This window comes from Battus philenor, unplaced genomic scaffold (genome assembly GCF_028537555.1).
Source record: "Battus philenor isolate CCGP_79_NKW_IND1 unplaced genomic scaffold, ilBatPhil1.0.hap1 SCAF_27, whole genome shotgun sequence".
NCBI classification, from domain to species: Eukaryota; Metazoa; Arthropoda; class Insecta; order Lepidoptera; family Papilionidae; genus Battus; species Battus philenor.
The window spans coordinates 6,062,682-6,087,420 of NW_027181690.1; the positions used below are offsets into that span (position 1 = coordinate 6,062,682).

The 24,739-nt window shown below is 35.4% G+C and overlaps 6 protein-coding genes across 6 annotated transcripts; 3 read left to right on the forward strand and 3 right to left on the reverse strand.

Moving 5' to 3' along the window:
- Positions 1 to 287: 287 nt before the first annotated feature.
- Positions 288 to 3,492, forward strand: BORCS7 (BLOC-1 related complex subunit 7). The gene is made up of 2 exons (XM_068768948.1): positions 288 to 946; positions 1,191 to 3,492. The coding sequence occupies exons 1-2, from the start codon at positions 809 to 811 to the stop codon at positions 1,368 to 1,370; spliced, it is 318 nt and encodes a 105-aa protein (XP_068625049.1). The 5' UTR covers positions 288 to 808; the 3' UTR covers positions 1,371 to 3,492.
- A 2,183-nt stretch (positions 3,493 to 5,675) lies between these two features.
- Positions 5,676 to 6,258, reverse strand: LOC137925557 (uncharacterized). The gene has a single exon (XM_068769015.1). It carries the CDS (start codon positions 6,245 to 6,247, stop codon positions 5,744 to 5,746), a length of 504 nt encoding a protein of 167 aa, XP_068625116.1. The 5' UTR covers positions 6,248 to 6,258; the 3' UTR covers positions 5,676 to 5,743.
- A 2,326-nt stretch (positions 6,259 to 8,584) lies between these two features.
- On the forward strand, positions 8,585 to 9,165 carry LOC137925591 (uncharacterized). The gene has a single exon (XM_068769053.1). It carries the CDS (start codon positions 8,585 to 8,587, stop codon positions 9,080 to 9,082), a length of 498 nt encoding a protein of 165 aa, XP_068625154.1. The 3' UTR covers positions 9,083 to 9,165.
- Positions 9,166 to 13,657: 4,492 nt separating this feature from the next.
- Positions 13,658 to 15,338, forward strand: LOC137925686 (uncharacterized). The gene is made up of 2 exons (XM_068769157.1): positions 13,658 to 14,154; positions 15,173 to 15,338. Exons 1-2 carry the CDS (start codon positions 13,658 to 13,660, stop codon positions 15,336 to 15,338), a joined length of 663 nt encoding a protein of 220 aa, XP_068625258.1.
- A 1,370-nt stretch (positions 15,339 to 16,708) lies between these two features.
- Positions 16,709 to 17,284, reverse strand: LOC137925610 (uncharacterized protein CG45076-like). The gene has a single exon (XM_068769078.1). The coding sequence runs from the start codon at positions 17,282 to 17,284 to the stop codon at positions 16,781 to 16,783; it is 504 nt and encodes a 167-aa protein (XP_068625179.1). The 3' UTR covers positions 16,709 to 16,780.
- A 5,454-nt stretch (positions 17,285 to 22,738) lies between these two features.
- Positions 22,739 to 23,316, reverse strand: LOC137925608 (uncharacterized). Its single transcript, XM_068769074.1, has one exon. The coding sequence runs from the start codon at positions 23,312 to 23,314 to the stop codon at positions 22,811 to 22,813; it is 504 nt and encodes a 167-aa protein (XP_068625175.1). The 5' UTR covers positions 23,315 to 23,316; the 3' UTR covers positions 22,739 to 22,810.
- Between the last annotated feature and the right edge of the window lie 1,423 nt (positions 23,317 to 24,739).

Sequence of the window (24,739 nt, forward strand, 5' to 3'; positions counted from 1 at the left end):
TTGTACGAGCGTCTCTTTCGCCCACATCAACAAGAGCAGACTGAATCGCCTGCAAGTCATCTAAAATTACTGCGCCCGGAAAATTATCAGCGCGTAGTTATACCAGAGAAATATCGATTTCAACCTTTCGACAATATCGGAGTTTGCATTGGCTAATTACATAGTAGAGGTTAATCTTCTTAAAACAAGTCGCCGGCCACGCCCCATTTTATCAACATTCATCAAGCGCCGCTCCAATGAGCAGGAAAACCACCAAGATGAGTCACCACACGGACTAGATACGCTTATGAAACAGGGCCGCCATAAAGAAAGAAACTTTAACATCGAGAGATACAGAAGCAGCCAAAATGATGGTAACAGCTACGGAACGAGGACTGAGCGTTGTAACTCCACCTGAAGGGACGAAGTGTGACCAGACGAAACAGTGTACCAGAGTCATATAAACGCGATTTATAACATCTTAGTGGCGCACGATAACGGCAAAAACTAGTAGTGTGAGAAATGAAACTTTTAGATAGCAGATTAGAGATCTCTGTGGCCAACGAAACTGCAGCCCCACAAGGCTCACAGCACCGACATCTAACAGAAACCAGGAGGTCGATATCTAAAATTGTCTGTACATCTCTGATACCAGGGCCTAAACCAAGAAAAAATTACATGTCAAAGTCCTATGTCAAATTTATAAGTCATATCAAAAGTTAAACATCTAATGAGTGACAGCTAAACAGTGATAGCGTTAATAATATTTATTTAAGGGAGAGCTCATTGATTATGTGTTTGGCATGATATAGTATAGTAGTTCCTCACGATGACGTCAGCTTCTTCTAGCAGTGCCCGCTCATTGTTTGCTGAATCTAAACAAAGGTTGGCTGAAAGGGTTCAAGTAAACATGAATAATATTTCCTCACTCGCTCGCCAAATTCAGCGGGGATCAAAATCAAATGAGGTGTGTTTAATTTATCAATTTTTTAAGTTTTTGGTAGCTTTAATCGTTGTAGTCCTACTGTATAACCAGTTAGTGATTATCATTTAACCTTTAGAGGATAAATAATTTCACAATATCCGTTCTAAAGTTTTATTTCTAATAATTTTATAATTTTATATTGTAACACTTTTACATGTAATATACATAAGGCCTACACTTTTGTTTAAAAAAAAAAAATTAGAAATTTGTTTTACTTTTTTTGCAGTTATTATCAAAAGCAGCTCGTGATTTTGCAGCAGTAGAATATTTAATGGAAAACAGTGAACAAAACTTGAAGAAAATGCAACTTATTGCAGTACATATTGGTTATCAATATGAAAGTATTCACAAATCTGCTCAAATGCTTTCTGAGATTAGTGAACAGGTTGCATCAATGCAAAGATAAATTATTAATAAATTATGGTTAATATGTGTTTTAATTATAGTTATATATTTTGTCCTTATTTCTGTATCAAAATTTAACTCTTAAAGATTCATTGATGAAGTTGTGTAAAATTTAGTAAATAGATTTATGCACTCAATAGTGAATTTTTAATATTCAGTATTAATTAGAGTTTGTTATTTTTAACTTATTACTTACATGACATGTTTGTATTCTAAAGTACAATAGCTTTTATCAATAATGATTCTGTTTAAAATAATATCAGTTATATTAGTCATAGTTGTATAAGTTTGTAAATATATACAGGAATACTATATAGTGTGCAATGGTACATAAAGTAGCCAGCAGTTGATTTGACAAATGAAATTCAATGTATATGAAAAAATATGTTTATTCTTGTATGTAGTACAAAATACCCATTAAATAACAAACCATTTTAATTCTATTAAATTGGAAAGGTACTTACAGATTTTTTATAAATTTTCTGTTGTTAATTATAAAAATCTTTATAATAGACACATTGCAGTGGTAGCCTAGCATTAAAGGACTGACTTGTCATCATAGGTTGCTGCTTCAATTCAGGGATACAGTGTTATAGAATTGACATTTTGTGCATTATATGGGAGTGCCGTTGCTCACAAACACTTTCCAAAAAATGAGTAAGAGCATACTTCCATAATATCACACTATAATCATCAACTCACCTGCCAGCTATGGTAATTATGTTATATTCTCTATAGATCAATTTGGGGAAGGCCTATACCTTGTAGTGGGCGTCTGTGGTCTGAAACAATGATGATAAACCAAGAGTTTTTTGACTATTAGACAAAACATTCCATTGACTTCTTACTTATTAGTTGGATTATTTGATAATTCGTAACATGTCCAAACCATAACAAAATGGAGAATCTAGTTTTGGCAAACATAATAAAAAGATTAGATGTTGTTTACCATATACTCTGATGATTTTACTTAATAGGAATGAATGACAAAAAGATATATAATACTATGTTCCCAAGATATGTATTAATGTGACAACATAGCACAGTCTAGAAGTTCTGCTATTCCTTGTGTTTAGAGCTATGGCTCGATTGAGCCAACTTATTTAACATTAACTTTGCATAGTCATGTTTGAAATAATGATGTTTTAACTATTGAAGATGTAGTGATTAGATTCTGTTATCACTGTCACTAATTTAGATTAGCTTGGCTGGCTAGGTGTACCTTGAGAAACTCAGACCTGTTTTTAAAAATTAGCTTAGAAACCTTACCTTACTTGTTCTTAGTGTTTAGTTGATTACATATCAAGCTAAACCTTAACAGTATATGACACTTGTAGAGATAGTTTAAAGTTTATTTATAGTGTGCTATTGGGGAGTTCTTCAATTATATTACTAATATTTTATTTTATTTTTTTCTTACAATTATTAGCATCTTAATTCTTATTATCCTTTATTTTAGTACTAGGTAAGATAGCTATGTTTTAATTTTAAAAAGATTATAGAGAGTATACCTTCAAAATAGTACTGAAAATTGAGAAACTCTTTTATAGCAGACAAGTTACTGATTTTTTAAATTAAATAAATCATGTTATTGACTATTACTGTCATAGGACATCTACCGCTGATGTCTTTAACAAGGGAGTCAGAAGCCGACTTTCTTTTTGGTGGCGTATTTGTTCAAAAAGGATTCAAATGTAAATAATTAATGAAGTAATTAAAATAAAAGAATACACAGTCACACGGTGACATGTTACTTCGAGTGATGCAGGCGCCGTATTGTTTCATAAAAGTGGGTCAGAGACGAACGATTTAATTTATATAGGACCGTTTTGAATATCTTCCTATGTCCTTAACAAAATCGTCTATCTACCTTTTGGTTGAACGATTTACGCTGCGCTTGCAGAATTTTAAAGCTCTATTGGCTATCCGTTTGGCGCGCTATCTGGCTTGTCTTATGCCATTTCAACTTCCCAATATTCTGAGCTGTCTTAAACTTTCGTTCAACTATGGATCTCCTCATTCCATACTCCATGACTTGTTTAGCGACTGTAGTTGAGCTTGCCATTGTAAGTCATCAGTATTACACATTGGTCATAGACCTCTATTATAAGGCACCAAGTGACATGGGACGAAATCATAATTAAACAATTTTTTTAGATGAGTTTTGTTTTTTAAAACGCCGCTACTGTCGTGTTTATAGATTATAAAATATATTAGCTCTACACGGTACTGTTTGCGTCTGTACTACCAGATTGTACTTTTAATTGTACAATTAATATTATTGAATAACCGTGTTAGAAACGAGGGTCTTGCTATGTTTATGTATCTTTTTATTTTTGGAAGCGGTAGAAGCTGAGGAGAGACAAAAAAGCAACACTAAAGGTCTTGGTGGTTAAAGAGACAGTTTCAATTTGATTTATTTTCATAAATTCGCATATTGTCGGTAACTTACGCCCTTACCACGAAGCGCCTTAATGCCTAAAAATTTCAAAAGAAAGAAATTATTCTTCGTTGTAATTAATATAAGTTCAACCCGGTGACTTCAGGTATTTATTAAACTAATGGAATATTATTTATAACACTGAGAAACAGGTCAATCGTTAAATCCAATACGGATGGGCATCATTTCATCATCATTTAAATAATATATCCACATAGAACGGAGTTAGTTATTTCTTTACTAAATAATATTTTAGCGCAAATCCGTAGCCATTTTTTTTATCATGTGAGTCATAGAGAAATGAATTGTAAATAGACAGCGATTGCGTAATACCTCAAGACGCGAAATTATGAAACATATTTTCTTTCAATATCCCTAATGGTTTGAAGACAAAGGTCTCCGACCAAAGTTTGTTACCAACGATAATTTAAGTCAATGAAACACGCTCACTCGATCGTGCCTCATTAGACGATCCATACGAATGAAAGAACGAAAGAGTGAATGAAATGACTGACTGAAAGGACAAATGAAAGAAGCGGACATTAACCAGTGGATTTGCAAGTTAAAGAGGCAGTGACAGAAAAGCAGCTCCTTGGGGCCTTATGGTTCTGGAATGGAGACATCGTAAAGGACAAGCACAGGGTACGGTAGTCACCCAAAAGTGGACAGACAATCTTGTTATGGTTGTCGGAAGACAATGGATGCAGGAAGCTTTCAGCAACCGGTCTTTCTGAAAATGGGCGAGGCCTTTAAACAGGAATAGACGTTCTATGGCTGAAATGATATAAATTATGATTTATGTGTTATATATTTATTTAATTTTGAAAGTTCTGGAATACTTTCTAAACAGTTGGAGAAATAGTGTAAAGTGCAAAGCCGAACGATCGTAATCGGCATTTGAAGTGGCACATCGGATATATCTTTCATCAGATTAATCTCTTAACTACATAATTTACATAGGTGTCTGTCGGTGCTATGTGATAAAGTCAACGTTCTACAAAACCGAAATAAACCGATCATTGTTATAAGTATTACATTTCTGCCCAATGATTAGATATACAGGGTGATTGCTTATAGGTGTGAATTATACGATTTCCAATCTTTCGAAAAAATTGATCACTCTGAAATATGTTACATTATTTTTTTTTTGGATTTTGATAGCTTTATTTTAGCGATTATAAATTGCGACAGGCCAGTAACTTTTGGCAGTACAAAGTCTGTTAGGACAGATAGTAAACAATAATTAATAATTAATATGTAGTAAACTGAACTTTGAAAATGCTTCTTAAGTGTTACATTATTTATTCTTTCTGAAATGATTTTTGAATAGAGTTTACCATACATTAATTAGCAGCATAAGAGAGGTAAATGTATACCCCCTGTACTATATTGTTTATATGTAATAAATAAATAAATGTTTTGCGGTCTCACATTTGCAAAATGCTGTGACGGTGGAAGTGGTCATATAATAATCGAGTTAAAAATTTATTTTGGTTTACTTACATTGTTTATCCTTAGTATTTCCACCAGATGTGCATAATTTTTTTTTTATGCGAGCATTAACAAGATGACACAATAAATTCGTCCTAAAATTAACTTGTTACTTATATTTTGATCGATGTGACTATATTATTATCAAAGTTATAAGTTTATATATATATATATATATATATATATATATATATATATAAACTTAGAGGACTTCTTCTCGGAACTTCTCGGAACGGAGTAACCGTAACGCGATAAGTAAGCAATTATTGAACTAACAAAATATTTTTCAACTTACACAACTCAATAGCCATAAGTGGCTGCTACAATCGAGAAACGGTATTAAATTATTACATATTGAAATGAATGTAAAAAAAGTATTTTTAAAAAAACATTTTATTATACATCATGGCCACAGCTTTCTTTCTTTCGTCAGATGTCAATAATTACTTCTTGAAGTAGGGGAATCCGGCGGAGTAGTATGGGTACGCGGGATAGTAAGGGCTGGGGAGGATGGTGGAAGAGTAAGTGGCGGGCAGGGCAGCGGAGGCGTAGTAGGTGGAGGCGATGGAAGCGGGCGCGATGTAGGAGGCGGGCGCGGTCAGCAGAGCGGCGGAGCGCTTCTTGATAAAGTGCGCAGGCGCGGCGTACGCGGGCAGCACGGCAGCCGAGTAGGGCGCCGCCAGGTACGGATTCACCAGCGGCGCGCCCGAGTACACGCTGGGTGCCAGGTAGCCGCCGAACAGCTGCGGCGAGCGCTTCTTGATGAAGTGCGAGTAGGGTAGCGCCGAGTACACGGCGGGCGCGGAGAAGTAGCTGCCACTGTGCTGCACGTAGCTGGTGGACACGGGCACCTGGACCGTGGCCGAGTACGAAGTGGGCGCAAGCAGCACACCCGGCTCGGCGCACGCCGCGGCGAGGACAGCAGACAATACAAGAAGCTTGAACATCGTGGGAGTGACTGATACTGTTCCACTTTGTACAGTTGTATTTATACAGAGCTTTTATTGAATTATTATTAATCAAGGAAGTTCGATAATGCAATACGAGGTCATCTAAATAATTTAATTGCAATTATAATAAACGTAAGAGACTTTTAATAAATTGTTAAAAAGTTAATTTTTTTATTTATCGTACCAATATAGATAATCTGCAGCTGATTTCTAAGTTCAGTGATTTTAACCAAAGCAGTTTAATCCTGACATTTCATCACACGTTAAGTACTTACCAAACCGGGTATGTAATTCGTGTGACTAGATAGTAAAAGTCACAGCACACAGGACAACCGCATTATTGAACTTTAATAATGTTCACATAAATAAAACAATTTGTATATCGTAAAAGTAATTACGTACTATTTAAAACGTATATTTAATTCTGTTTGTTATTTGTCTAAAGTTAAATCAGTAATAAACGCAGCAATGTAATGTTACGGCGTTATAAAAATACCAAAAATTAAACTAAGTATGAACTTAAAAATTATTAATAGTTTTTTTAAATAGTACCCTTGACATATTTTTGCAGCGTTGCATCTCAGCGTTGGATCGTACTAATAAATATTAGTTTTATCACCTGTGATAAAATCAAAACAGCATTTGGAGCTCAACCGTCCAATTCAATATAATTTCAAGGTACCAAGTATTGAGAAAGTATTGAGCATTTGAGGACTTTGGAGAGGTACCTATCCAGCATAAACATCCCTTACGTCTAAATGATCACATGTATAATATTTTGAAATTGATTCATAACGGTACCATGGTGGCTTGAATTTGCTAGTTGGGGTACCCCAGCAAGTGCTATGTTAGTTTCTCTAGTCGCTGTTGAGGGATATCCGATCCGACGATCACGATTGACATTGTTTAAGCAGTTGTAAACGGTTACATGAGATGGATCTTCATCACCAAAAGCTAATCAAAGTTTTAGTAATAAGGCTATCTAGTCTAATTTGTTGCCGACTGAAAACCCGTAAAAAAGTACAAGAGCAATTTTCATAATTCACGTTCATTCGATAATTACTTTGAAACGTTAATTGTAAGTCGCTGCCAATTGTAAAAATTAATGATCAAATAATGTATAGTACGTGAATAAATGACTAAAGAGTTCTATTTTTTAATTTTACAAAGTTATTTTTAAACTGGCCAGTTCTTAAAATATTCAGCGTCATTAACGTATGAAAATGCTATACAGATTGATTAGTTATAGGTGTAAGCTTTGAAAGGGTTAATGTTTAGCTTATTTGTTGTCAATTAAGGTACGGTGTACGGTACTCCCTTTCCTTGATGGTTTCAGAAATAACAAATGACATTATGATAATGTAGTAAAAAATGAGTTTTCAAAATTTAGAGTATTATGTATTAAAATGAATTAATGTATACATTCGCATTCCAACAGAAAAAATAATCGCCGTCTAAGTGACCAAGGATTTTGACAGCCCCATAATCCATTGAAAAAAATAAATCAGCCTATAAAGCACTATTAAATTTATGTTCTGTATATTATTTTCTCTTTAAATTAGCTTAGCTTTTAAAAGTTGTAAGAAAATATTTAAACTTCAACTTTTGTAAAATACGCAGGCAAATAATCACAAAAGTTATATAAACATCATTACGCAACAACTTTGTTGACAACGAATTAAAAAAAAAAACTGCAAATTTATGGAAAGAATTTACATACGGTTTTATTATTTTTACGTAATGTATTATTTTTGTTTAACGATTAATATCAACCAGAAAAAATAAAGCTGAATGATTATGGAAATAATGACATATGTCTTTAAAATGATTAAGTAATGAATTTAAATTTTTAACAATAAAATAGTGAACATTTATAGTCAACTTATAACTTTTCTTTTCTTCAAGCTAAATGCAATTAGGCTACTAACCTCACTTTTAACTTCAAGTATCAAATAAATGTAAAAGGCCAGAAAGAATGAAGTTTCATGTTTTAATGTCTCACATACATTATATTTTTAATTCGGAACTGTACTATATTCTTTTATTCCAAGTCTCGTCGATATTTTTTCGAATAAAAAAAATCTTTTTCCATTAGTTTCTTTTTCGTACAAAATACGTAACATATGTAAAAGAAACAAAGTTATTTTATTCTTTACGAATGATCTATTAAAAATAATCACACTAGAAGGCAGAAAAAGCTCAATGTGTCCTTTTATTGTCCTCGTAAATTTAAAGATCATACTTCCTGTACGTATTATGTGCTCTGACGTATTACGTTATGATAAACATATAAATAGAGTTTTACAAAGCGTAACAACATCAGTTACTTCCACGATGTTCAAGCTTATCGTATTGTCTGCTGTCCTCGCCGCGGCGTGCGCCGAGCCGGGCGTGCTACTTGCACCCACTTCGTACTCGGCCACGATCCCGTTGTCCACCAGCTACGTGCAGCACAGTGGCAGCTACTTTTCCGCTCCCACCGTGTACTCGGCGCTGCCCTACTCACACTTCATCAAAAAGCGCTCGCCGCAGCTGTTCGGCGGCTACCTGACGCCCCGCGTGTACTCGGGCGCGCCGCTGGTGAATCCGTACCTGGCGGCGCCCTACTCGGCTGCCGTGCTGCCCGCGTACGCCGCGCCCGCGCACTTCATCAAGAAGCGCTCCGCCGCTCTGCTGGCCCCGTCCGCCTCCTACATCGCATCCGCTCCAATCGCCTCCACTTACTTCTCCTCCGCTGCCCTGCCCGCCACTTACTCCTCCGCCTTCCTCCCCAGCCCTTATTATCCCGCGTACCCGTACTACTCCGCCGGATTCCCTTACTACAAGAAGTAATTATGTATAAATAATAATGTGAATGTAAGAGGTTTTTAAAATAAACTTAAATAAAAGTTTGTGTAAAATAGAAAACCAGACTCATCTTCTTTTAACCCTGTTAAACTTTTCCATCTACAAAATTATTATTATTATCATTATATGTATATTTAATTCCTGTAAAAATGCCTTTTTTAATATTGGAAACTTTAAGTTAAAAAATCTGGTGACATATTCTTGAATTCTTAATTCAAATAATGTTTACAGCTTTAACGGAAAATCTCGGCTAATACAGTAATCTCTAGTTCTTTTTTTAACTGGTCACCACTTTTTCGGGATTTAAGTTATCCAATGCAAGAAAACAAATTAAATATAGATGAAGTAGTTAAAACTGTCTTCAAAGGATTCTGTCTTTCACTAATATTTTTCAATGCAGTTAATGAACAAGCAATGAGCCCTATAAAATGGTAAGTCTATCGTTAACATTAATGAAATGTATTTCCATTGAATTAGCATTTAATTTGATTTTTTATTCTTTGTTATCTCGACGTAAATTACTTGATACATAATTTCACTGATAATGCCAATATATTTGTGGAATAATGAAAAAAACACGTTAGTGTCACTAACAAATAATTAATTTATTATTCACTCAGGAAGCTAAAAATTGTCAATAACTCTATATTTGTAAAGAGCATTTGTAGAGTTTCTCTGGTTCTTTTTAGCAGAACTGCCTTCCGAGCCGGTGGTATTTAAAGGGATTTCTGTAGGGACAACAATGCCTAAATTTTTTGTTGTTTAACTATTCGAAAGTGCTTGTAATAGCCTATTCGAATAAAGAATATATTGATTTTGATTTTATTATTATTATCTGCGTAAAATATTCTTTTCGACCATTGATATGCTCTGCTTATAACTACCAAATTCTATTAATTTCACGAACAAAAATGGCTATATCTTTTTCAAAGAATATACTCTAAGAATTGATACATAGAAATGTTGGACACAGAAGTTTGTGGAGATGAATGAACACGAGTCTATTCTTGTGAGTAATAAATTTAATAGTTACAGGTTTTATTACTAAAATTTTAATTTGTGTTGTCAGGATAATGAAGAAGTGTTTTTTACATATTTTACTTGTATTAAAAGTTTTTGCAAATGACGCGTTGCCAGTCTCAAGAATTTTTTTTATTAAAAAATGTTAATTTATGAAAGATATGGTGACAGGCGCACTAATTTCAACATGGCAAAGTCTACAGTTGCGGAATAATTAATTCGATGACAATTTTTATCTTTATTTTATAACTGTTGAAAATGAAGATATTACCTCACATACAACTCTAAGTATTCGTAATCAATAGTATAGTCTTTGGTCATGTTTAATAACCTCAAGGACCCGCATATCTTTATAATAATACTTAACTACAGTAGCTTCTATGTTACACATTTTATTTATTTAGACTTTTTTCAGTTTGTCCAACGGGGAATTTAATGTCATATAGGTACGGAAATACCAATTAATCAAGATCGGTGTAGAAATAACAAGTAGGCAGGCGGTAAATACCGTGATAGAAAAATAATAAAACACATCATTATCATCATTAGTATTGTGATAATTTCATCAAATCCTCCGCCAGTTAGTCTTGTGCCTTCTTTTTGAATATGACACTATTTGCTGACTCGCATACTCAGAGAATGGACTCATTTCAAAGAAAGACGCCTTGGAAAGAAGAATGAATAAAGTCGAATTTGTGAAAAGGATAAAATAGTTACAGATTATTTGATGATCGCAGTTTTCTCCTATGACTTAACTCAAGGAATTACGACTATATTATTATTTCAATTCCGTAAAACATTTAATATAACGTTCCGGGCTCTGGAGAGAGTCATTTTATTTCTTTCATTGTCAATTGCTAGTTATCTGTTGACATTTAAAGTTTTACTTAGCTATAGCTTACTTAGAAATTAAAGGCCGTGGGCTAGTTGAGGAGCTTAACCTTCATTATCATTTGGTCATCATCTACTCCTGGACATACGCCTCCTTTATAGGTTCCCAATAGGATTAGTCAGAAGCGGCCTGCATCCAATCTTCTGATGACCTTAACCAGATCATCCATTGTGGACGTGTTCAGCATTCCGACGCGCGAGTGTCTGAGAGCGGGAGACCTCGACTCGATTTTTTGCTGAATCTTTGCCAGGATTAAAAGTGGTCTAGATTAAGCGGCTTTTACGCTCGACCTTAAGTCGGTGAAGTTATAAATGCCAACAGGCAACAGCATTTATCAACGACAAAAATAATAGTAGCTTCTACAGCGGCAACTTTTTTTTATGATAAGAAGCTGTTATCTAGTTGCCTAATTATCGCCCTCCTCAGCCCGTTTTGAATGTAGAATTTCATAAAATGTGTTCTATGCTTAAAAATATTACACAAAAATAAGTTCAAAAAAAAAGTAAAAAAAATTAAAATCAAATTTTAAAAACAGTTTCTGATTAAGATGGGTCCAATGTATCAATTTTTTTAATTATGTTATTGTTTCACGATTGGTTACATTGTAAATTTTAGGATTTTATTAAACCTGTTATACAAATAACGCGTAACAATAAAATAGACGAGATATATGATGGAAGGTGACGAATAAAAGGAATAAAGATAAATTAAAAATGTAACAGAGCAAATGTTAAAGAGCTAAAGAAAAGAAAAGAAACTGTAAAATAAAAACAGAACTAAAAAAAAATATCGCCTTAACAAAAACCTGTTCCCAACAAAATAGGGGGTGGAACGAGAGGTTCCAATAGCGGAAGCAATTTAAAAAAAATCCCTATTACACTGTGTTTATATAGCTGTTATTTTACGGAGGAGAATTCAAATTGATAAGTTGTTGACTTAGTATGGATTTATACGCCTTACTTAAAGCAATGTTTAAATAACGCTTTATATAGAAATTGAAGCGTCGGGCGAATACTGTTTGGACTAATGACCCAGGCAGAGCAAATATACGCTTAGTCGCCATGTTGAAATCTTTCATGTTTCTTCTTTATGAGCGTTGTAACTTTCTTTCGCTAGTAATATATAAAATTACTGTGTAAAATAGATAAAAAATGAATATATGCTGAAAACATTTGCTTAGTTAATATGAGAAAGAGAAAGGCGACTGTGAGTGATCGACTTCATCTACAACTACCGCCATCTCATTATTCTAAAAAATACCCAGTTTCATACTTAGCGACGTTCTTAAATAAAAATATTTGCTCAATATTCATAACGTATAGTATTGACGTTTAGCAGGAGAATCCAATCGCCCTTACAGTTCTGTTCCGTCTGCTTTAACCCACTCTCTCGTGTGACTGAAAATGAAATAGAAGATATTTTAAAAACAAAACCAAAAACTCTACCATGTTAAATACAATAAATAAAACTATTAAAAAGGACCCGTAAACCCTAAATTCAGCGGCTCTTCTCAGCAGATCAAATTTCGGAGCCGGCTTACTACTTATGATGTTAAAATTATCGACGATTCATAAGTGCACGTAAATGCTTACTTGAATGGAGATATTTTTGAATTTGAATTTTAAATTTATTCTTAACCTTCGGTATACTTGAAAATTTTACATTACATTCAATCAATATAAATAAAAAAATTCTTTTTTCGACTTAAGATGGATTATATAATAAATGCCTCAGATTTGAGAAGAACAGGCAAAAGAAACTCAGCGGAACTGTATGTTATTTTAAATGAATTTAAAATTACTTATTTAATAAACATTGAAATAGTTTTAAGGAGAACATGTTATCCCAATTTACCTAGGATTCTATCTTAACAGCGTATATATACTCTTTTACAATAGAATCCCAGATAATTTTTAAAAAGCTTGTTGTGAAGAACCTTCTATATATAAATGTCGAATGTAATTGAAAAATCGTACCGAATATGATTATAAATAAACGAGTAAACATATTTACATAAAAATATTCACATACTCGATAAAGTCCAGTTTTACAATTTTTTTTACATTGTGTATACAATCCCATGGGAAAATCGGAAATTTTTTGCGGACATATATTATATATTCTTACAGACATTGAGAAACAGTCAATATTTTAATTTGTTTATTACTTTCTTTTATACACATTATTAAACCAGTATCATGACATTACGACAAACGGCACTAGTTTTATGTATTATATCATTTTACAATAAATACATTTAATATTAATTTTTTACACATACATTTATCATATCAGTTGTACGTAATTAAATATCTATTAATTTATATAAAACTTTGAATGTATTATTTGTAAAATACTAAAATATCCATAGTTTAAAACAAACTGCCAAATAACCACTAAAGTGAAAAAATATTAGTTTTTACAGGTTTAAAGATTACGTTACTTAACTATTTATAATTGTTTGCAGAATGTTGTAGGAACCGTAGGTAGGAGTTAGGTCTATTCAACCGCAGACTTCTCGTTGACCTTGACTTTAAATATCAAGCTTCCTGACTTTTAGCTTTGCGATCATTGAACTAAGTTGTATAAATCAGCGAGCTTTTGTATATATAAACTGAAGTACAATCAGTAACATCAGCAATTCCACAATGTTCAAGCTTATCGTCTTGTCTGCCATCCTCGCTGCGATACGCGCCGAGCCGGGCGTGCTGCTTGCGCCCGCTCCGTACTCGGACACGATCCCGGTGCCCGTGTCCACTAGCTACGTGCAGCACAGCAGCAGCTACTTCCCCGCGCCCGCTGTGTACTCGGCGCTACCCTACTCGCACTTCATCAAGAAGCGCTCGCCGCAGCTGTTCGGCGGCTACCTGGCACCTCGGGTGTACTCGGGCACGCCGCTGGTGACTCCGTACGTGGCGGCGCCCTACTCGGCTGCCGTGCTGCCCGCGTACGCTGCGCCCGCGCACTTCATCAAGAAACGCTCCGCCGCTCTGCTGGCCCCATCCGCCTCCTACATCGCACCCGCACCAATCGCCTCCACTTACTTTTCTTCTGCTGCCCTGCCCGCCACTTACTCCTCCGCCATCCTCCCCAGCCCTTACTACCCTACATACCCGTACTCCGCCGGGATCCCTTACTTCAAAAAGTAATCATGTCTATTGAAAGTATGAATCTAAGAGGCTATTAAAATCAGAACACACGTACGCACAATTATTTTTTGCACAAAATACAAGGCGATCGTACATATATATGCCGCCGTCCTGTAAATGAGATTTATATTTATGCGGCGCGATGTTAATGTCGAACTAAAAACTTACTTGTATTTCCCAAACTTTAAGTATAGGACAGATGGTCCTATAGACTTAATGTCTGACGTTGTTATGGGTTCTTCGTAGTAGAATTTCTTTCGCAGTTGTTTCTGAGGCGGCACGATTTTACATAAAATTTTTGTATATAAAAATCCTTGATCATGACATAATATTTATTTAACTACATAACATACTTTGTTTTAAAATACATGTAACTAAAATACTAACAGATAGCACGTTACGTAAGGATGTATCCATTAAAAAGATTTCTTTCAATTACCTTTTCGCTGACGGTACTAGTTTGTAACAGAAAAAGGATTTTTAGTATAGCCTTCAAAAGAATCGATAGCTGCTTTTGTCTTCGTTATATGATTAAAAAATAGTTTTTTCACTCATCAAACGGTTACATGATGCTTTATTCTTTAAGATCATAACCATTAATAATAAAACTGCCCAATACTGAATTATATCATAGTTGGGCAAATGTGACATCTCTAGTCTTTCGTATTTAAACATTATTTATTTTGTTTCATTCTTATTATATTAATTAGCTGTATGAATAAAGTTATAGATTGATTAAAGACGACTAAACATGGATAGTCAGTTGTTTAGTGACAAAGTTTCTCTTACGTGTTTTCGATTGTGCACAGAAATGAATGTACTGTTACTAGTAGGTTCTCTTGTTTGCTAATTTCGTCAGGTTTCATTTTTTTGGATTATTATTTACATTTTACTATATGTTTCATAATGTTCCAGCTTGTTGTATTGTCTACCATCTTCGTTGCGACGCAGTGCCCGGGCGTAGCGCTCGCTCCTGCACCGTACTCGGCCACTATCCCAGTGCATGTCTAATAGCTATGTACAGCAGAGTAGCAGCTTTTTACCTGCACCAGCCGTATACTCAGCACTGTCCTACTCGCACCTCGTCAAAAAATTCTCACTGCAGCTGTACGGCGGCTTCCTGGTTCCTGACGTGTACTCGGGTGTGCTGGTGACTCCTTACATCTTCCGTCACCTGTAGCGACGGTCTGATCGTCGGCCGAGCTTCCTGCGCACTTCACCAAGAAGTGCCCAGATGCTCTCCAATCAGACACCCATATCGAGCCTTCTCCTATCATCTCTACTCATATTTTGCCTAATTCCCCAACGCCATCATTTTATTAAACCCTTGTCACAGCTATACTTTTGTGTACTGTTCTGAAATTGATTGTATCAATAAATAAAAAAATTATAAAGTCAAAGTCGAATAAAGGTTAAAACTTTCTAATAATACAAGTGGATATACATTAGTTATTCAATTTTTACACCGCACTGTAAAAATATCTATTCATGAATATTCCAATTAATGAAGCTTGCACATGTCTAAAAATTCATACTTTATACCTTTGATTAATTTTGAATTTTCACTTATACAAGATCATACATATAGTTTTTTGGCCACCTCGAGCGACCTGGCACAAATGTGTCATGTGTATGTCACTATTTTTCATAAAATATTTCAATTTATAGCGCGTAATAATAAGTTAGTAGAAAGTATTGCGAACCAACCGCAAAGCTGGCTCTTAAGTTATAAATAGCCCCTAGATCTCTTCATCTTTGAGCAACACGTGTTTACGGAGAGTATGCGGAGTAAGCTCTACAATCTAATATTACTAGGGCTTGTGATATGGGTTATTGTAACACCATTTTGGCCCAATGACTTACAGAAATAGCCAAAATGCTGATCAGCATTTGCTTGAAAAATGTAATAAAAAAAAGAAAAAATGAACCATTTCAACTCTGTAAATATAGAGTTTGTGGCTTCTATTGAACCTTTGAATAAAGTCACTTTACTCAAATTACTTTAATCCAAAGATGATGAAATAAAATAATTTAAATACGGTCTGCTATTGAGTCTCAATACAAAAAATATTTATGTATTATCTATTCTACAAGTGTAATGTAAATTATACCAAAACTAAACAAACATTAATAGATATCTTTCAAAAGCAAACTAATGCCAATATCTCAATAATTATTTTTTATAGCAAATTAAGGTAAAAACGTAAAAATATAATAATTACCTATGTTTATGGTGAGATAATTTCTTTATATCTTTGAGATACTTTTAATATATTACACGAAATCACGGATAAAACCATGTACTATGTATAGATGGTAATCTGTATTGTCTTGAGTAATATTTGGTAGGTTAGGGTAGAGCATTAATTGATCTACGAAAAAGCATATTGGTAATTATCAAGGTTGTATTTTAAGCTTTTTGCTAACACTGATGGATGCTCTGAATTTAAATTTAGTATTAACTTAAAGCAAACATTAAAAATAATTTCATTGAATATTATATAACAAAACAATAAAAAACACAGGATGGACAAAAATAAACGACGTAGATTTTACATGAGTATTTTATTTAAATTTATTTTTATGGCATTGTAGATTCTTGCATTGAACGAAATCACCGATTCACTTCTTGAAGTAAGGGAATCCGGCGGAGTAGTACGGGTACGCGGGATAATAAGGGCTGGGGAGGAAGGCGGAGGAGTAAGTGGCGGGCAGGGCAGCGGAGGAGAAGTAAGTGGAGGCGATTGGAGCGGGTGCGATGTAGGAGGCGGACGGGGCCAGCAGAGCGGCAGAGCGCTTCTTGATAAAGTGCGCGGGCGCGGCGTACGCGGGCAGCACGGCCGGTGAGTAGGGCGCCGCCAGGTACGGAGTCACCAGCGGTGCGCCCGAGTACACGCGGGGTGTCAGGTAGCCGCCGAACAGCTGCGGCGAGCGCTTCTTGATGAAGTGCGAGTAGGGTAGCGCCGAGTACACGGCGGGCGCGTTGAAGTAGCTGCCGCTGTGTTGCACGTAGCTGGTGGATATGGGCAGCGGTATCGTGGCCGAGTACTGAGTGGGTGCAAGTAGCACGCCCGGCTCGGCGCACGCCGCGGCGAGGACAGCAGACAATACAATAAGCTTGAACATCATGGAAGTGACTGATGTTGCTGATTGTACTTCAGCGTATATATACGTGCGACTTTCAATTAACTGATATTTAATAATTTAAGGTTCAAGGTGTTCATATGTCTGAAAATAAATATTATCTCTTTTGAATTAAAATTTTTGTACAGCGTTTACTTCATAAAAAAGTATTCAGGTGTCAACGGAAATTAATTTTGATATTTCACTTAGGTACGTATCAACTTTATTTGGACGTAATCGTTTTTTTTCAAATTTTATTCGATAGTTTTTTCCAAATAACTCTGTGTTTTTAACTTGAAATCAAGACTTTATTTTAATTCAGTTAAGCATCGATAATATAATTTTTAATTAAGTGATTACTAGATTAGTAGTATGATAAATATTCTTTTTATATTTTTAAATCTAAAATTAAAAGTATATTTTTATATTAATATTATTAAAGCACTCAAGAGTTTTTAGTTTATAGGAATGGGTGCATTATTGACTCATGATTCATTAACATCATTAATATTATAACTCCAGTTCAGCCAGTCCTCCAGTCCAACTCTTCACGTTGGGTTGTTCTCTGAGTACTTTCACCGGTTTAAGCTCAAGAAGGACCCCTCGTGCTTCTGTGAACCGTGTGTCGCCATAATGAATGACGGACACAGTAGGCTAGGATTTCTAAAGTTTTACCAAACTGTCAAATAATTAACAAAAATGAATGTATGAAATTGATATTGGACAATAGGAACAACAAAATGCAATAAATTATATTAAATGATAATAAATTAGAATATAAACCAAAAAATCTGTAATAAATTAGAAAATAAGTATACTGTGATAATGTATATAGCATGTAAAAATAAGAAACGAAGGTTTTTTTTGTCAAAACTAAGAAATGAGGGAAAAGGCTGAGACAATAAACAAATAGCAATCAGAATGGAGGAGAAAGACAGATTTAATTGTGGTATAAAAGAATAGAATGATAGACTATGTGAAGGATGACAGCTGAGAGTGAAAATAAAAAAGACTGTGAAAAATTAGTAAAAATAAAAAACAACTCTGTTTCAAACCAGATAGGGGTGGAAGCAATAACGGGGGCCATAAAAAAATTAAGCCTCTCACATCCTTAATAGGCTTTACCCTCTCATTTGCTCCTCAAGCAAACTATAACTTAGGCACAGGCACAGGCTGCGTAAGACCGTAAGAGTTTTCTCTTACGCGAGCGTTGTATTCGCGCCCGCCACACCCACCAACATCAACGCTCTACAGACGCTCCAAAACCGCTTTACCCGGATAGCAACGGGGGTGGATTAGTTCCAGAGCAACGTAGACCTCCATAGCGACCACAAACTATTCACGGTCCTAGAGTCCTTTCTGGCTTGCTCAAAAACTTACTCTGAGTTGCCCTCCACACATCCCAATCCCCTAATACCTAGCGCCTCACGTTACTCCCTCTGCACCTCAGTAAAGACCAAGAGACGCCCTAAAAACGTTCTCTTCACGCCCATCAGAGGGTTCCCACAGAACAATCGCCACACCGCACCCCCTGCAGACACTCACAACACTGCAAGCGCAAACCACTCAGTAACATCAGCAACCACTGCACCTCAAATACTTTACACAGGCCATCGCGTTCGACACAACAGAACAAAACATCACCCACTACGCCACAACACCAGTTTTTAGTGAGTGGCCGCTCGCGAACAGCATGTGCGAACTGTGGTTGAATGGTCGAATCTCTCTTCAGCTCGCCTGTGGTCTATGCTGCCGTGCTAAGCTGCAAGCACACTTCAGCAACACACCCCGTCAAAGCTCTACCGCTAAGAGCCTTAACAACGTGCGAGCGCTCCTGTGCAATTGTTAGGAGTCCTACCAGCTTTAGTTTTTAGTTATTAAATCTAGCTTACGGACCTTTCCGCTCCGTGCACTCAGTACCGACGAAGCTGTAAAAGCCTTAGGGCCTACAGCATTAATGTCTTCAGAAACAATACATTGTTGGTTCCTGGTCTTCACTATAGAACCTAAAGGGCGAGCTGCTATGTTTTCCGCACGCAATTTGGCCTGCCCACTGCTATTTCAACATTTTAATTCATTGGGCTATTACGGCCACTTTCGATTAATTAAGGATATCTTCTTCATCTATCGGTTGCTTACTTTTAGTGATGAAATAATTCCCTGAACATGTTGCTTAACTTTTTGTTTAAAATTATTTAAACACATAATGCGGATGAAATATTATGTACGTTTTATTCTGTTTCTTCTTCTTTTCAGTTGATAAATGTCCACTGCAAGGTAAAGGCCTCCCCAATGATAGCCAGCCCAATGACCGGTTCTGCGCTGTACTTAGTGAATTCCCGCAGTCTTATAGTGGACTTTCTACGGCGTCTTTCGGCGTCTCCCGGTCGTGGACCCCACTCGAGAACCATTCTGCCCTGAGAACGAGCAGTTGCACGAGTGATGTGATCTGCTCACTGTCTCTTTAGACGAGCAATTCTTAGAGCTACCTCGGTGACCTTGGTTTTTCTGCCGATCTCCATATTTCTGATTCGATCTCGCAGCGAAACTCTAAACATAGCTCCATGTAAACATTACAACGCATGTAATTTGATTGCTTTAAATCGATAGCTAAGAAAGGGACTAATATATAGCTACTTCCGCTATGCAGCAGTAGTCGTGCAATGAAGTGCACCGCTCGCTAGCCCGCTGATAAATGCGCGTGCGGTAAATAATGCGAAACACAACTACCACCGTTAATTGACTCTATACGTGTTTCACCCCAATATTAGATATTTAAAACGACAGTTATATTTTTAGACAATGTCTAACGAAAACGCTTGGGTTTATAAAATTTCTTTTCATTTGATATAATAAATTATTGATTTGACAGAAAAAAACAGCAACAGTAACAGTAATCCATTCGGGTTAGTACTGTAGCAACAAAAATACATCTTTATTCTAAATGCCAATATCAATGCTAAATGTTTAAATATAGGAGATAATTTACTTATTATCAGAACTTTGTTATCGGAAAAATTACGTGCAACAGATAGTTTTTAAAATAGTTCTAGCGTTTAAACTTGGCGGTCTAAACAGTTTTTTCCACGACACAATGTTATATAGACCTCATAACACTATTTTCTTTTCTTTTTTCATACCCTTATGTTATCTAAAGAATAAAAATTTTTTAAAGTTATAACAAACCTGATTTTTCTGTAAGGTTTATTTTTCAGAAAATCATCAAAGCAAGTTTACAATAAAAGCTATATCACGAAAACTATGGCTTCATTAGTTTTTTTAAACAATGTATTGTATTTTTTTATATATTATAGTGTTTTATATATATCACAGTGTAGATAAATTAGGGCCTTTATTTACGAGTATTTTGCTATATAATTTAGTTAGCAATGAAATTGTTTGATGAAAAAACTTTTATAGGAATAATTGAATTTATTTTATTTAAATGCCGAGCTGACACCTGCGTATGATAATTTTTGATTGTTGAGAAGGTTTGAAATTTGTCAACGTGTCATTACAAGATAAATGAGCGTTTTAAGATGAAATGTCATAATTTAAAAAAAAAAGAAAATACTTTGTAGGCTAACGTGTGATGGTTAACTTTAATTTTACACAACTAGATAACAGTAAAATAATATTTTACAATAGTCTGATAGAATAAACGAATATCTATTAAACTGCATAGCAACACAAACTGTCAATATAAAAAAAAAAACAAAAAAATATATAAACAGGTTCTAAATGTCCCAGAAAGTCGCCAACATATTTAAATAAAGCTGTCTAAAGGTTAAAATATTGTAGCCTGTATACGATTCAGTGGATGGATACCTTTTGTGATTTTTCTAGCTTAAAGAGAGAATAAAAAAATAGATTGGGCCTTAGGTTTTTAAATATGCACACGAGCCTTTTTGTTTTACTGACAGCTTCCGAATATGGCGTATCCATGATTGTTTTTATACTAAAACTGCACCTAGATACTTATAAATTCTAATCTTGAGAAAATTGTGAGCACCAATAGCTGGAGATTGAGGAGTGATTATAAGCATATCAAATCTTTGGTGACTAGCAAAGTACAAACAGTATTGGAACGTAATAGTTCGTTTTGGATGTATTGGGTTTAGTAGATCATACTTAAGCCAGTCAGCAACCATTTCTTTGCCAGTTTCAACGTGATTTTTTGACTCGTCCCAAGCTTATCCGTAAAATAAACGAGCTGTGGTATCCAAAAATTTTATGATTTTGCAATTTACAATTTTTTAATTATACAAATCATTGATGGGTTTTAGGAAAAGTTTTAGCCCCAAAACACTACCTTGCGGAACATATTTATTTATTTACTCTTTATGCATATAAATGTACAATGGCGGACTTAACGCCATAGGCGTCCTCTACCAGTCTACCTTAGGGTAGAGGGAACTTCATTATTATAAACGATATCATTATTGTAATTGCTGCAGATTGTCATTGTCTTTAATTTTCAAAATAGTTAATATACAAATTTAATATATATATTCAAACGTCCATAGACTTGTTTCTAAGGAATTACATAAGTAACTAGTGGTGATGATACCTCCTCGAATAAACTGATATTCGGTTTAAACGGAAACTGTCTGCAACTGAAATGAACTTAAGTAAGAAAGGGACTAATATACTAATATACTTCCGCTATGCAGCAGTAGTCGTGCAATGGAGTGCACCGCCCACTAGCAGCACCGACTCGGTGAAAACACTAACTCGGTGTTTGGCACTGGTCGGTGTAACATCTGCTGAGGATGCCCCGTGGACGGGTGAAACACGTGTTGAGTGAATTACCGATGGTAATTGTGTTTCGCATTGTTTACCGCACGCGCATTTATCAGCGGCCTGGCGGGCGGTGAACTTTATTGCACAACTATTGCTGCATAGCGGAAGTAGCTATATATTAGTCCTTTTTTTACTTAGGATGGACTTCCGCAAGGTAACGCCTGAATCTATTACATATAAAATGAATTTTTTAAAGTCATTTTATATGTTATATATAAATAATTTATAAAAATTTTACTTTTTATAATAGTCAAAGTACGAGGAACATGTTGATTTTATTATACATGTTCACAAATTATTTAATTGTTACTGTTAATAGTATAAATTATATGATAACCCAATTACGAAATATTGTTATATTGTAGCATATGACTTCGGAATTGAGTTCGGAAAGTTTTTTTTGATTGTAGCATCTCTCTGTGATGGAGGCCGAATAGACTATAGGAGGTGAGAAGGTAGTGACTGCGATGAATTATGTAGGCGCGTTTCAAAAATCTATTACCGAGGCAAAAACGACGTCCAAGTTATATAAAGCGTAAAAAAGTTATTTTCAAAACTTTGCAAACGACTGTTAAATGTTTATTTAAAATCGAAAGTTGCAAATCGAGAGTTACTTTAGTATTATATTATATAGTAAACAATAAAAAAATAAGGTTTTATAGAAATATTTTATTAAAATTCATTTCCATGGCATTGTGAATTCTTGCATTTGACGAAATCACCTATTCACTTCTTGTAGTAAGGGAATCCGGCGGAGTAGTACGGGTACGCGGGATAATAAGGGCTGGGGAGGAAGGCGGAGGAGTAAGTGGTGGGCAGGGCAGCGGAGGAGAAGTAAGTGGAGGCGATAGGAGCGGATGCGATGTAGGAGGCGGACGGGGCCAGCAGAGCGGCAGAGCGCTTCTTGATGAAGTGCGCGGGCGCTGCGTACCCGGGCAGCACGGCAGCCGAGTAGGGTGCCGCCAGGTACGGATTCACCAGCGGCGCGCCCGAGTACACGCTGGGCGTCAGGTAGCTGCCGAACAGCTGCGGCGAGCGCTTCTTGATGAAGTGCGAGTAGGGCAGGGCCGAGTACACGGCGGGAGCGGAGAAGTAGCTGCCACTGTGCTGCACGTAGCTGGTGGACACGGGCACCGGGATCGTGGCCGAGTACGGAGCAGACGCAAGCAGCACACCCGGCTCGGCGCACGCCGCGGCGAGGACAGCAGACAATACGATAAGCTTGAACATCGTGGAAGTAACTGATGTTTGTACTGACAGCACATTCTATTTATATGAAAGATGTGTCCAACAGTACGAAAGCTGTACATTCAGGAAGCTGATATTTATGTCAATCAAGGCCAAGGTTCGGTTACTAGTATTGACACTTTATTATTATTTCGTTTAAAAGTTCTGTCAACATTCGATTAATCGTTAAGTACTTAATATTTGCTACGAAAGCTCACCTATTTTCATTACCCTTTCGTCAGCTATTTCGCTAAAAGTTTTTAAAGTCATCTTCTTTTCTTATACTATGTTAAAATGCAAATTTACATAAGCATTTCGTTTTAGGTTTTAGTCGCCATTTAAAAAACCTGTGTCTGTACACTTTGTAGAATAACTTCAACTTTTGAGCAACTTTTAGCATTTAAAAATTTAACATTTATTAGAAAGATTTAGTAAATGAATTAAATACTTTTGAAATCATTTTTGTATAAGCTGCTTTTCAATTTTAAACATTTCTTTCTCTAATGGTTTCATTTTTTTGTAATTTTTTTTCATTAGCGTCATTATGTACTATACATTCGGTAGGTCCTAGATACGAAGAACAAGGACACATGACAATGATTCAAATCATTAAACTGAAGTACCTAATTCGAACTTTTCTGAATCTGTTAAGAAAAAGTACTGAGCAGATATTCTACACTAACTTGATCCATTGCAACCAGGTTTCAGCTGTAACATATATTTAAATACAAATTGCAAACAAGTTACCGGTTAATTGCGCAACCTTTCAATTTGAAATAAGAATAAATAATCTTTATATTTAAAAGGCGTGGGCCGACAACACGGCAAGTGATCTTTTAGTCTTTTTTAATGCATAATTATTGTCGCACCTTTGAGCATTGTAAGAACTCAATGAGATCAGTAATCTCATATTATAAATCGTAAGTACCATTAAATATATTCTATGTATTGCTAGTCGACCCGGGGATCTTCGTTACATCAAACAGTCAATAAATAAATAGATATCAAATTTTAAGATTAAAACTTAATTATTTAGTTTAATTTATCAGAATAGGTAATTAAACGAATTAGCAAGACATTTGATTTATAAGACATGTATTTAGCGCAATTTTTAGCAAAGCACCGTGTGATATACAATTTTTTTTATAAATATAGGATTTACGGACTTTATTGTAATAATTTAATCAGAAAGCTTTAGTTATCGATTAAGTTTTAATAATTAGCTATGATTTAACCTTAATGTCATTCTTTTTTAAGTCTTTTTATTTATTAAATAAATTTATAGCGTATGATTCATTTGTTGATTTGTTTCCCATCGACGACAGTACTGTCCTCTAGTGGTCGTTGAAGCTTTTCTTGTGGAACATGCGGGGTCTAATAGCAAATGAATCTTAAAGTTCAAGATCAGGTTCTCGCCAGAGGTCGAAT